Raw genomic sequence first — 13,846 nt, forward strand, 5'->3', positions numbered from 1 at the left:
TAAAAAAAAAAAATTCTCCTATTACTAAGCAATCCTCATTCATCCACTTTTGGTCATTTGTCCTGCACTGAAAGGTGATGTGTCCTTAAACATCGGAAAGGCACGTATGCAGCTGGGACACTGTCCTGTGCGTTATAGGTGAGACGTGTGGCAACTGGAAGCTCCCTGCTGCAGCCCTCACTCTGATGAGAAATCATTAAGTCCTTTCATGAGGGTTTATTTAATAAACTGCAGTTGCTGCACTAGTTCCTAAAATGCTAAGTATCTGTGTTATTCCTAATGATTAGTGCCTGAAGCCTGGTGATGATATATATAGTTATCTGAGCTGTTAAAATACTTTTGAAGAAACATTCTCCTCTTAAATAAAGTTGCTTTGAAAGCGTATTTTCATTTCAAGAGGAAGATTAAGCCTTGCTTAAATATTAACAGGAATTTCTGGTGTGGAAATTATCTGTTTATCTTGAGTTGGGAGTCGGTGTCTAGCTGTTATGATTTCAAAGAACATCTCAAAAATGTAACCTCATTAAAACTGGTGCCCAGTTGCCTGCCTTGGTTTGCAGATTTCATGAGAGAGCTGCTCTCTCCCGATCATTTCGACGGTGATGATTCAGGCCTGCATAGCAGAAATTGTTGACTTTTACGGTGTTCCTTTGGGCACAGCAGGGGAGGACCTGTTCTGAATGACAGCAGGCATGGGCAAGTCAGAAGAGGAAGGGGAAGCGATTAAACCTGATTTCAAGAAGGAAGTCTCCAGCTTTGAAAAAGCTAAGAAATGCCTTTGGCTCTTAGGAGGGAGAGAATTAAAAAAACATCTGATTGTTTCTTTATTATAAGGAAACCAGTGCTGCAAGTTTCCAGTCCCCTGAAGCACTTGACAGCGTGCTCTCCTCGCCCCATGTGGATGGGGACTCAAGGGACCCTGGGGATGGACCGGCCTTCCTGCTCCAACCAGGAGAAGTTACTGCCTTCCTGAGGGCGACAACGCTCACCGTCTTCACTACGGACATTATACTGGTTCAATACTCACCTGGATTGAAGAAAGAACCTCCAGAAAGAACCAAAAATAATGGTTTTACTACTGCAGATAAAGGAGAATTTGCAAAGAGCCAGTAGGCTAGAAACTGGACTGGACTGAATTTACCCTTTGTGCAAATAAAGACATGTAGTTGACCATTATTGATTTAATGAAGCAAGGTCACAGAGCAGGCCAGACTTCAACACGATCACATCAGTACAGTTGGCAAATCTAAAGCCTGAGATTTAACAGCATTACAGTCTTAAAGAGCATGATTTTAAGGGAGCAATAACTGTGCAGAGGCACGCCAATGTCTGAAAGCAAACTGCACTAACCCCGCTTGTGCTACTGGTGTAGACCTAACTAATGTTTTTTCTCATTGTTTTTTTTTTTCTCAATGCATAAAAAAGGAAGACTTGTTGACTTGCATTTATTTGTTCAAATTAAAAATAATCACAGTACCAGTCCAGAGCTCCAAATGCATGTGCCGTAAATTCAAAATTGAAGTGGAAACAAATGAGGAAGGCTGCCTAGGATCATAGGATCATGCTTCAGGCTGGCAGGGATCTCAGTAGGTAACACAGTAAATACCACTGCCTCAGTACCTTTCCCTTCAATAGCCTAGCAGGGGAAAGAGAAGGGTGGCATTTCAGTGTGTCCAGGAAGCTAACAAATCTGGTTTCAGACAGAGCATAGGAAAAGTGCAAGTCTCTGTACTGAGTATCATAAAAAAAAGTAGATGTAAAGACCAGCAGCAGGACACAAGCCTGCATTAGAAGAGAGCACTCTCCAGAAGTAGTTAGCTGGAAACAGATACTCCTGGGATTTGGTATCTTCTTACTGCACACAGGATATGGGCTTGTTGCAACAGGTAGACTACCCTGCCTGAATCACTGAGCCTTTGCCAAACAGTAGCAGGTTTTCCATTGTGACATGTAACTGATCTGCAGTATCCTGGAAGGCTGTCCAAATCTGCAGTATTTAACATATCTGACATGTAAAAATTATTCATGCAATAGATATATTTTCCTTTAAAACCTATGCCATAACTGTCTCTGTTAAAGCTCCTTGCAAGTCACGTTGAAGTCCCAGCTGCTCTCAGAGAGAGGACACTTGAGGAGGGGGGAGACTGACTCCAGCACAGAGCAGTCTTGCACTACATTCCCGTATAAAAAGGGATTTCTACCAAACTGAACCCCTTCAAAACCCGCGCAGGCTTAGAAGTCTGGAAATCACTCGTGCTCGCTTTCACGCACTCCTGCATGACTAATAAAGTGATGCTTCTCTGCTATTTTCATCCTAAAGTAACATCTCAGCTGCCCTGCAAGCAATGCGCAATGTTCTATTGCTAAAATAATAATCACTTCGGCAGCGTATTACAGCTATTTGCACAGCACTTAACAAGTGTGATATGACACAAACTACTGCTTAGGCTCAAAACCATTTTTCAGAATTAATACTTTCTGTACAACTCATTCACCCTGTTTTTTTTTTTTTTTCCCAGCAAAGTACCAATATGAGAAGCCCCTTCTCCACGGGTCTACTTACATATTTCAGCAACCGTGGATTTGCTAAGGTGGCTTAGTAAGCTTTAGCTACTTCTTCCCAGACCATTGCATTTGTCCAGGGTCTCTGGATGCCTGGCAGGAGCCCTGGCAGGAGGCGGAGCAGCAAACAGCCAAAGCACAGGCACAGAAAGCTAAATTTATTGTGGGCAGGAATCCTGCCTCCTATGCAGATCCAATACCTGGCCTTGTGCTCTACGTATGTCTCAGGTATGTCCGATTTGCTGAAGGCATGTCAGGGATTTCAGCTGCAGGTGCGTAGCATGCAACAATCTGATGATTCAGTGGCTGCATGTGTGCTGTCTGGTGCATACGCCCATGTTTCTGTCTGGAGGGAATGACTGATGTGAGCTTTAAGCACGTATTACACCTTCACAAGGCATTGTTATACCCATGCAGCTATGCACCCATTCCTTCCTTTCATTAAGGGATCCCATGTTCATCTTTGCTAACAGGTTCTCTACCTGCTTTCTCACCTTATTGAACTGCAATTGATAGGAGCTTAGGAAAGCCAGGTAGCCCAAAATTGTGTCTACCAGCTGAGTGCCCCATTTCAGGTGCCTAGTTGCTCTCAAGCACCCCAAAATGCAGACCAAACAGGGAACATTGCACTTCTTTTCTCTGAGCCTCATTTCTCCACTTGTGATGTGGGAATACATACACTTGTCTTCCTTCGTAGGATGTCCGTATTGTCGAAGAGTGGAAATTGTACTTATTTAGGTCCTCCTCCATGCCTTAGTGAACAGAGCACCAATGCCTTCAGAAGTATCCTGCTAGTGATGTAGTTTCTTGAAGCCTCGCTGGCTGCCTTTCAGGCCGTCCACACTTGGTATACTTATCTTCTAAACAAAGGCTCTAGAAACCAGGAAAGAATAAACTCAGAAAATGTACTGAAGAGGCTCAGAGAGTCCAGGTACGGGCACAATTCCTGTTGACCAGAACGAAGAACGGCTGAATGCATTATGAGCCCTTTGCTAGCACGTGTGGTCTGCTTTTCTCTAGTCCTCTCTGTTGCGCTTTGGACCATTTAATACTACAAATGTTAAAGCAATTCCTGCCTTTAGATCCCGGAGCAAGAACTTCCGTGGGTTGTGTCAGTGGAAAGGCATTCAAAGAGATACTAAAATGAAGCGTATGGCTCTTTGCAAGAACAAATTCCTGTCAGCCTGAGAAACTGCCAGTTGTGTGGTATTAGAGATGTAGAAAGGGACTTGAGCAACTCAGCTCACACATCCTTTCTCGTGCTGCATACTAAAGCTTTGGATGAGTCAGTACGGCTGAGTGGGAGAACCAGACAGGTCTGAATCACCACTTTTTCCTTGTCTCTGAAGCACTATTATTTCCATGCAAATAATTTCAAGTCTCAAAGCCACAGAAGCAGCCCAGTAGTGGTGATCGCAAACCTCATACCCCAGAAGGAGCCAACTGGTTAATGAAAATTCACAGCTGCTTCATGTTTGAAGACACTGATTTATGTAAAAGGAAATTAGCTAATTAATCTTAAAATCCTGGAACTTGAGAAGTATTTGGAGAGACAGTAAGTTCCATTTCAGGATTTCACCGAAGCTATGTATTATTCAGCTCTTTCCATTGTTGTTCAGACTGATGTATGAGAGGTTTGAGAAATGCAGCTGTGGAGTCTGACAGGATAAATGTTAAAGAAGTCTGAAAAAGACCAGATTTTGTTTTCAGTACTGAGAAGTAAGAAAGAAACAGTGTGGGATCCTAGTACTCTACCAGGCAGATCTTCATCTTTCTGTTGAGTTCAGCAGGCTCTAGATAGAAACCTCTGCAATGTGTGGGAAGACGCCTTCACACATTCAGAAAGTAAATTGAGGACTTTTATCTGCTAAGTGTTATCTGTATCTGGAAGATTACCGACTTTCTGCGTTTTACTTATGCCAAGAGATAACAAGTATTTGCATGTCATGTATGCTTGATTGATCCTTTTATACGTTATATATCCTTTTATATCTAGTAATTTCAATTTACTAGTTACTTTAATAATAATAAAACTAAACACAAAGCTAAATAAAAGTTAAATGAAAATAATTAAATAAAAAGTTAAAAAAATCAAGGATTTCTGACTTTTATAATCTCAACATTTGTTTAAGAAGTAACCAATAAAGTTCTACAGAAAGAACTTCACACAATATATGAAATCCAGTGGAGAAGACAGTTTCAAATCTCTGCAAACAACCATATCAGAATTCTGCAGAAGAGCTATTAAGTTAGAATTTCTCACATAAAGTTGGTGATGTACCTATATACCTACATTGTGCAGTATAATGACCCAGAGCTGCAAAACTCAACTGAAACATGTAAAAGGAACAGAATTGTGACTGTGACACTTTTATTAGTTTCCTGCTGGTCGCTTTCATTTACGGAATTTAGAAACAGAAAAAGGATGTATGAGACTTTTATGGTTTTTTCCATGTGCAACTTTATGCTAATAATTTATTTCAGGCTAAGAAAAACATCAAGAAAGAACAAAATTATCATCTCTGTGAGAGAAATCTCTGTGTGTGTGTGTGTCTTCCTTGAAGGAAGCTTTGGCAACCCTAAGAACAAAATGCAAGCTCTTTTGACAAGGCTGGCAGGATTAGAAGTGGAAAGATCTAATATACAGAACACCGGAGGCTTCATTGTTCCGTACACACAGCCTGGGGAACCTCGGTCCTGGTTAGACACGTCTTCAAAGCAAAGCACTTTGCTGCCGCCTTAACCTTTTTTGCTTTGCAGACAAAAATCTTGCCCAGATTTGACAGTACTTCAAGTCAAGAGTAACTGGCAGCACTAGTGATGTGGATTTGAGCACAGATTCTGCTTTCGCTCACGTTTGCAGTCGCCTACATTGCGGTGAGGCCGTGGTCTGCATTACTGAAAGGCTGGTTGTCCTTCATCGGCTTCCCTCAGTCCTTCTGGGTGCTCACGAGGACAGGCAAGCGTAGCGTGGTGGCTCTATTTCACACAATTAACTGAGAAAGAATCGCACCCTACTCCAGTACAAATGGTATGGAGTATGTCCCCAAAAGTCCCTGCAAAAAACGAGGGGGAACGCCGCACCGCTGCAGATGCGGTACTTTGGATTTGGCATTGTAATGTGTTCAGAGGTTGACTTGGCTACTGGTGTGCTGAGAGCTAGGTGCCATTTGCTCAGCTTAACTCTGCAAAGCTATGTTAACCTAACTGGAGAAGAAAATACATTTTAGAAAGTAAAGCAAGGAAAAATTCTCTCTAGGAAAACAATGGACTTAGCAGACTGTAATAATGTCATTCCCTAGTCCTTAATTCCCATTTTGTATCCTTACTGGAAATTTCTCAAAACAATGACCTGACATAGATCTTCATGAAGTGGCTTGTGCCTACCAAAATAATAAAAACTACATAATTACTAAATAGGCATACAGCATCTATTTCTCTTCAACCTTCACATATTTACCCTGTTCCTGTAACCTGGCTACTTTCTTGGGGTTTATTATTATATGCAGATGAGCAAATAAGACAAGAAAGATATTCCAAATTGCTCATCCTGGGAACACCGAATATAAATAGGTTTGAATGTCTGATGGAGAGCCCCAACACAATCTTTGTATTTTAGAGAAAGGTAATACCCCTGTGGTTATTTGACAAATGGTTCTGGATCGTGTTTCAATTGTCAGAAGCCAAAGAGTATCCATCTCCTTTGCTTCAGCGCTAACAGTGCATGGAAAGCAAAACATGTTTAACTTGCGGCGATCCTTTCAGCGTTTGTGCTTTTTGTAATGAAGACGTGTTTGCTGTGAGATGGTGGCAGGAAAAAAACAAAACCACCTCTTTACAGAGTATGGGAAAGGAGTGCTGGCTTCCAAGCCTGATTTTTCGAACACTGGTGGATTACGTTTGCAACATTGTCCCTGGCACATTTCCAGGAGTCTAATATAGGACAGGTTTTTAATTTCTTTTGTCTTTTCTTTCCCTTTCCTTTTCCCTTTCCTCTCCTCTTTCCTCTCTTCTCATTCCTTCCTTTCTTTCCTTCCTTACTCTTCTCTTCCTTTTTCCTAGGAACTTGTAAAAAAGGACAGTATGTGGAAGAACAACATCTTCATTCTTATCCTTCAGTTGGAATCAGGAAGTTTCATAATTTTTTTTTTTTTTTAAGAGTGAGATAGACAGCAGTGCATCTGTGCGGCACTCACTGGAGCTCCCCTGCTTTCAGACCTGCTGATCTGCGCAGAGCCAGGGCAGAGGTTCACCTCCGTGAGAACGAGCTCTGCACAGACCCGTGCGGGGCCGAAGGGCGCTGCGGTCCTTGGCCGCCCCTGGGCCCACCTGGCAGCCCTCGGGCTGGTAGGAGCGGGGCTCTGGAGGGCCATCGTTCAGCCTGGCCAGGGGCAAAGGTGGGAAGAGCAGGAGCTGGCATGAGGCACTCCGGCAGCGCTGGAGGGTTTGCTCTTCTGCAGTGCTGGATGTCACTGGGCAGTCCTTCCGACGTGAACTGCTGTCACCAGTAAAGCTGAAGAGGCATGATGTTGGTTAGGGGTGCAAACGAGCGACTGCCCGGTACGGGATGGGTGGTGGGGACCTTGGCCGGACATCCCGGCTGGCCGGGTGTGGGGGGGAGCTCCCCAGGGGACACCAGCCAGGGTCCGGTGCTGCGCAGTTGCCGGGGTTCAGGGCAGCTCCCCTCGTGCTTTAGGACACCAAATTTCTGGAGAACTGTGACAGGAGGAGACGGACCGAAGGCCAACGGACACGACCAGCTCACGCCAGTTTGCCGCTGTGGCTCTCCCAGCTCTCCTGTGCCTTTACAGACGTGACCCCCACGGTGCCCCATCACCACGGCCCCTCGGCGGCCCTCCCGCGGGGGAAGAGGCGGGTGGTCTCCCGTGCCCGGCGGCGCGGGGGGAGAACCCCGAACCCCAGCCGCCAGGCCGCCAGGAAACCAGCACCTGCGGGGCGAGGGCTGCCGCGGGAGCCGCCCCCCAGCCCGGGTACACCGGGCCGCCGCCGCCGGGGCGGGCGAGGCGGCGCCCGCCGCCTCCCAGGGGGCGCCCCGCAGCGCCGCCCGCCGGGCCCGGACCCGGGCCCGGGGCGGGGCCGGGGCGGGCGGCGGCCAATGGCGCGGCGGGGGCGGGGCGGGCGGTGCAGGAACACCCGGGAGGTGGCAGCGAGGCCCCGCCCTCCCCGCGGCGAGCGGGCGCCCGCGGCGAAGATGGCAGAGGAGCGGCGCTGAGCTCCGCGCCGCGCCCCCCCGCCCCCCGCACTTGTTGGCCGCCTCCGCCGGGGGAGGGCGGTTATCCCCGCCCGCCCCCCGCTCCGTCCGTTAAGGGAGGGCAGCGCCGGCGCCTCCGCGGAGGCGTGTGTGATGGTGCGGGCATGGCAGGGCAGCCGGCGGCCGCGGCGCTGCTGAGGCGGGGGGCGGCTGGTCCCGGCCCCGGCGGCGGCGGCAGCAGCAGCAGCAGCAGCCAGCGGGGGCTGCCTCCTTCTCCCGCCCGCCCGGCGGCCGCTTCCACCCGCCCCGGCCGGCGCTGAGGGAAGGAGGGAGCGCCTCGCCGTGCCGTGCCGCCCGCCTCGCCTCGCCCCTCGCCGCCGCCGCCGCCATGCTGCCCGGGGTGGGGGTGTTCGGCACCGGCCTGACGGCGCGGGTGATCGTGCCGCTGCTGAAGGCGGAGGGCTTCGCCGTGAAGGCGCTGTGGGGCCGCACGCCCGAGGAGGCGGAGGAGCTGGCCAAGGAGATGAGCGTCCCCTTCTACACCAGCCGCATCGACGAGGTGCTGCTGCACCAGGACGTCGACTTGGTCTGCGTCAACTTGCCGCCGCCGCTCACCCGGCAGGTCGCCGTCAAGACCCTGGGTGAGTGGGGGGGGCGGCCCCGCTCCGGGCTCGGGCTTCGCGCTCGCCTCGGGCTGAATGAAGCGAAGCCCCACCTCGGCGCGGAGTTTTCCCTCTGCCTTTTTTTTTTTTCCCCCCCTTCTCCCTTCCCCCTTCCCCCTTTCCCCTTCCCCCTTCATTTGGAGCGGGGCTGGCCGAGCCGCGGGTGCCCGGCGCTCCCCGCTGTAGCAGGCCGAGCGCCGGCGGGGCGGCGGGGGATGGCGCTGCGGCAGCCCGGTGTGACATCCTGCATCCCCGGTGCCCGCCGGTGTGGTCCCTGGGCAGCGGGCAGCCGCCCCTCCGGGATGCTCGGGCAAGCCTGGGCAGGGCCGGCCCCGACACCCAGCCCAGGCAGCGGGGGAGGGAGTGGGAGGAGGGAGCAGGTGTCATCCTTGTGACGGTAAAAAGGAGAAAGTCAGGGTAAAAGGAGAAAATAATCACCCTGCCCGCCTTTGGCGGGCGGTTTCCATAGGCGCCTGGCAGGGGAGCGGGGAGCTGGGGATCGCTCCCGCGCTGGGGGCACCCAGCCTGCTCGGGGGCGGGGGGTGCCGGCTCTGGCCCCGGCCCCGGCCACCAGCTGCAGACCGGAGAGGGAGGCAGGAAACGGTGACAGCAGAGGAAACGTTTTTACACCCGAGGCTTAATTAAGATCACGTACAAAGGGAAGGAGGGACTGAGAAAGTAGGCATGCACGGTTGTAAGCTTCTCTGGTTTCAGGCGCGCAGAAATGGGCCGCATCTCGCTTTCTCTTAGGTGAGCGTAAGTCTGGGCTCCGCTCTTTCAGCTTCCTGATCTCTGGTCCTTAAACACTTGTTTTCTGATGGATTCTAGTGGGAGTACCCTCCGGAGTAAAGAAGTCTTTATTTGTCCCTACGGATATAGGTGGGAAAGGGTAAAAGTGAGAGGAAAATGCTGTGAGTCATCTTTGTTGCAGAGCGCGTTGAGGTTAACAAGTCAGGGTGGCTGGTTTGGCTCTGGGGCTGCAGCTATGTAGGCTGATTGCTATCGCTTTCAGCCTCATAAATGTGTGTGGCATGTCGTAGCGTTACATTGCTACTAGCCTACTCATTAGAATTGGTTACCATTCAAATGCTGCTAGTATTGCACCCAGTTAGTGTTTTCAGCCTTTAAAATTAAGCAATTAAGGGAATTAAGGCAGTACCTAAAAAACCTTAAGTATAGTGTAGGCATTTGTCTGGAAACCTTGCTCAGTGTTACTTTCTGTACTTGGAAATGCTTGTCTTTGAGTCAGAGAATTTGTTTGTCTTTTATAATATACTTTTGACTTCTTCAAGATACAATACTTGCACCAGAAGCCTGACTTGCTTGCCAGAATGATGTGCCAAGGGATTTGTAATGTAGAAATACGTGTGCCACAAAGTGTGAATAAAAGACAGTATCAAGGTAACAAGGTTTCACGTTTGACACACGTGAATTCGGTGACAATGGTCTCAGTTTTCCTGTTACACACTTTCCTGCAGGTGTTGCTTTTGGAAGCGCCCCAGCTTGCTGGTGCTCCTGGAGGTGGAGTCCCATGAGGTTTCAGGCAGACGGCGGACATCTGGTACAAGAACAAAATTTCTGAAATAACAAAGAAACACAATTAGTGTGATTTTTCTGGAGGGCTTAAAGTAATGTTATGCTTTGGCGCTCTCTGAATATTTGCAGTTAAAGAAGGAAAAAAAAAAATCTGTTCCTGAACATGTGCTGAATTTATGAATGATGCTGAGAATTGGTGTAGCTGAGATGTTACTGATAACTTGCTGATGCAATCTGCTAGCAACAGACTGGGGAGAAAAAAAAAGGTGTTTTCTCCCTATTCATTGGTACAGTACCATTCGCAGTTCCCTTTCACCTCTAGTTAATTTGGTTTCCTCCCATTCCCCAATGTTAGTTGCTTGTTGCAGTGGTAGTAAAACATGTGCGAAAACACATGGAATGGTCATTAAGTAGGGATTAAACATGTTGCAAGGTGATAATTTTTTGTTTAGTGTGTTACTTAAAGCATTATTATTTACAGAAGTATCTTCTGGATTGTAAATAACTCTTTCCCCAGTTATTTCAGAGTCAAACTTTTACTGTTTGGTGGTTGGTTTTGCTTTGTGTGGTGGCTTTTTTTTTTTTAATTCAGGAATTGGATCTATAACAATGAAAGTTCTTGCGTGCTCATACAGGTGCAAACATGGGGCTAGAGCAGTGGTTCCTGAACTGCTGAGAGGAATACCTCCCTGCTGGCAGCTCCTTCTGCTGGTCCTGCTTGTGCTTTGTGGCGTGGGAACTGCTGTGCCCGGGAGTGATTATTTTGCCTTAATCATTGAATTTTTGTTTTGAGGGGAGGAGTGCAGTTGCATTCATCAAGTGGGGGTTTCAAAAGCCTCTGGTAAGCAGGGGCAATGTTGTATAGATTGAGGAAGTCAGAAGCTGGAAAGATACTCCTTAATATGTTAAGGAAAGGATGTGGGTCTTACCTTTTTTTCTTTTTTCAACATGACTTTTTTTTTTTCCCTCTTGAGATTTCGCACAAAAAATGTTATGCAGCAGCTAGCAATAATACATAGACAGGGATACCGGAGGTTTTAATCATAGATGGAGGCTTCAGGAGGACTAAACATGATGCCCTGCATTGCAGCAGAAGAGGTTGAGAAAGGTGTGGGTTATTCGTTAATACACTCAGGTCTGGCTTCCATATGAGGGGAGGCATATCTGGCCTGGGAAGAGACAGGGACCAACTTTTCTTTTGTACCTGTATTTTATTTTTAAATTGGCTTGTTGCCCAAAGCTCTGTTTTCATTTGGGGAGGTTTCATTATTAAACAGTAAAAGCTTGGGGAAGCAGTTGGCAGTGTTTCCGTCGCCTGTCTAGAACTGTGTTTACACTGTGAATTTTCAGTGCGTTCAAATCCACTCTGGCCTATTTCTGATGCGGACTCTGGAGATGAAGGTGGGGTGAAACAGGTGTCCCTGCAGCTGTGTTTAACTCGGACCATGCAATGGGAAAAATTTGGCTGCTTTGTTTTCACTGGTACGTCTGATGTGTAGATGTATTGCTGCTTTAAACATATTTTTGGCACAGTGGCCTGCCAACCGCTATTAAAACACAAATGTGTGAATACACGCCCCAGCTGAGGAAGTCCCCAAACTGTGGCTTCCTGGAAGCTGGGGAGGGGAGAAAATGGGAGAAATACAGCTTTAAACTTGACCTGTTAACTTTTCCTCTAAGCCTCTGTTGCTCATCTCTGTTAGAAACAGGATCCCGAGCTGGGTCTGACTCTGTACGGCAGTTTTCTTAGGAGCTAGACCAGCGATGGGCAAGTCTCTGGAACAGACCAAGTTCAAGAGAGAATTGGAAACTAGGCTGGTTTGGATGATGACCAAAAGCATGAATAAAACCTGTGGCATTTTATGTGAAGTACGCTGATGGCCTCTGTCACTTCTGTGTGAAAGGAATCAAATTCCCCGTTCGCTTCTACGAAATGGGGCTGATGGACCCTTTCTCCTTCCTGCCTCCAGTCTATCCCGCTTGCTTAGGGGCTCTTTTGTTTATTCCGGTTGGTACTCATTCCCTGTAGTTGTGGCTGCTGGGTGCTTGCATAATCCAAAACTAATGTCCCGACTGAATTGCTGCTTGGTGGTCAAGAAGGATCAATGGTTGAATATTTGGGTAAGCATAGAAAACAGTCTTAGTGTTAAATAAGGGTGACTAAATAGCTGCCATGTCAGACGAAGTGATTTACTGCAGGTAGTGCTGAGAGGTCCTTGATGACGTTTCGTCTCTAAGTTGAAGGGGAAGTCACAGCTATTTCTGAGTATCTGGTCCTGTTGGTGCTTGACTCGGGTCAGCTTGGCTAAAGATAACTTATTCCTGAGGTTCACATAAATGTTTCTGGGGAGCAAATGTTTTGCTTTTGGGAAGAGTCAAGTGCCAGATGTTTTTTAAAGCATGTCTCTGGAGATGTAACCCTTAATTCTATTTACAGTGATTTTGCTTACTCTTTAATCTTGAGTTAAGAACACTGAACTGTGTGCTGAATATTCACTGCACGTGTTCACAACCATGTCTACAGAGTATTACTTTTAAAAATGTTTATATTGTAGTAGCACATGGTAGGAGCCTGTTCTGCCTGGGACTATACAGAGAATGACTTTCCCCAGCCCTCCAGAGGTTGTTCCTCTTAAGGAGCACTTAAATTTGTTTGCTGACCAGTGCTGCTTCTATACTTGATTGTGGTCATGAGGGAGCATCTTTATTTAGAGAAACATAAATAGTACTGCTCAGATCCTCACCTTCCTACCCGTTCCCAGGAATCATGGGCATCGCACAGGCTTGTGGTACAGGCCTGCTGTCCAGAAGATGTTTGTGAGAACCTCTTGTTAAAGCACTGACAACGTATCTCTGGATCGACCCCTGAAGTGGGAGGAACATCAGCTGCAGTGAAGTAATTCACGGATCTGATGCAATCTCTAATTTCTTCATTCCTCTGCACCCATGCAAATCAGGCAGAGTTTACAGGGTTGTAGCAGTGGATAGAACTTGGTCCAGAGTTTATAAAGTGGTTAGGATCCTTTGGGATGAGATGCTCTATTAAGGGAAAACATTATCTTGATTATTTATTATTAATACCAATGTAATATCTGTCCTGCAATATTGAGTTTAAATTTGACCTAACAGCAGTGACTTTCAGTAGAACACGCTCTTGTACTTGCAAGGCAGATGACTTTGCAGCATATTAAATGTGAATTATGGTCATCTTATTGCAAAAGAAAAAGTCAGATGAAGTGCTGTCTGTCTTTAATCGGCAGAGCTAGCAAAGGCTACGATGCCTTTTTTTGCACATATTAGAAAGTCAGTCCAAAGAGCCTGCTGGCAACTGGCTGCAAGCCTTCTTCCTACTTGAGTGATGATGGTATACCACAGAAAATGGCACCTAGCTCTTCCCTTGACCTTTTTCTCTCAGTACTGTAGACCTCTAATTCCAGTGTTATTCCTGTAAAACTCCTACAGAGATACTGTGGGATTGGGCCTCTGAGACAGTTAAGGTAAAGAGCACTGTTCAGGTACTGTTTAAAAAACAAATAAAAGTAAAAAAACCCCAGACACCTCCCCCCCTCCTCCCCCCCCTTCTTTCCTTTCTGGCCTTGAAATCAAAGGCATGTTTTCATTTTCCCCAGTTGTCCTCTTCTGTCTGAAAGTAACCGCTAGTTCTTTTGTTGCAGTGGTGGTGTAGGCTGGGAGCCCAGTATGGACTGGACTTGGGATACTGGGGCACTGAGCTCATACTGTGATGATGCACTGAAATTTGCCTAGACTAAGGAACAGCCAGTTGTGATTGAAGCAGTTGGATTAAACCGTGTTAGGCATGAAGACCATCATTACAATCCTGTAGCTGGTTGGGACAGTTTGTGTTGCTGCAGTT

The 13,846-nt window shown here is 47.4% G+C and overlaps 1 protein-coding gene across 4 annotated transcripts in view; it reads left to right on the plus strand.

The window, feature by feature from the left end:
• The first annotated feature begins 7,743 nt into the window (after positions 1 to 7,743).
• The window catches only part of GFOD1 (Gfo/Idh/MocA-like oxidoreductase domain containing 1), a 91,594-nt gene continuing 85,491 nt past the window's right edge, over positions 7,744 to 13,846 (plus strand). For 3 of the 4 annotated variants that reach the window (XR_012774346.1, XR_012774345.1, XM_075493845.1), the window contains exon 1: positions 7,744 to 8,415. Coding sequence is in view for 1 of the 4 variants with exons in the window: in XM_075493845.1 (XP_075349960.1) it covers positions 8,163 to 8,415 (253 nt within the window). In the remaining 3 variants the exon portion in view is untranslated. Of the gene's footprint in view, positions 8,416 to 9,120; positions 9,187 to 13,846 lie in introns of those variants that run through there. The other variant, XM_075493846.1, reaches the window with a different exon arrangement.

The sequence above is a fragment of the Mycteria americana genome, chromosome 2, assembly GCF_035582795.1.
Source record: "Mycteria americana isolate JAX WOST 10 ecotype Jacksonville Zoo and Gardens chromosome 2, USCA_MyAme_1.0, whole genome shotgun sequence".
NCBI classification, from domain to species: Eukaryota; Metazoa; Chordata; class Aves; order Ciconiiformes; family Ciconiidae; genus Mycteria; species Mycteria americana.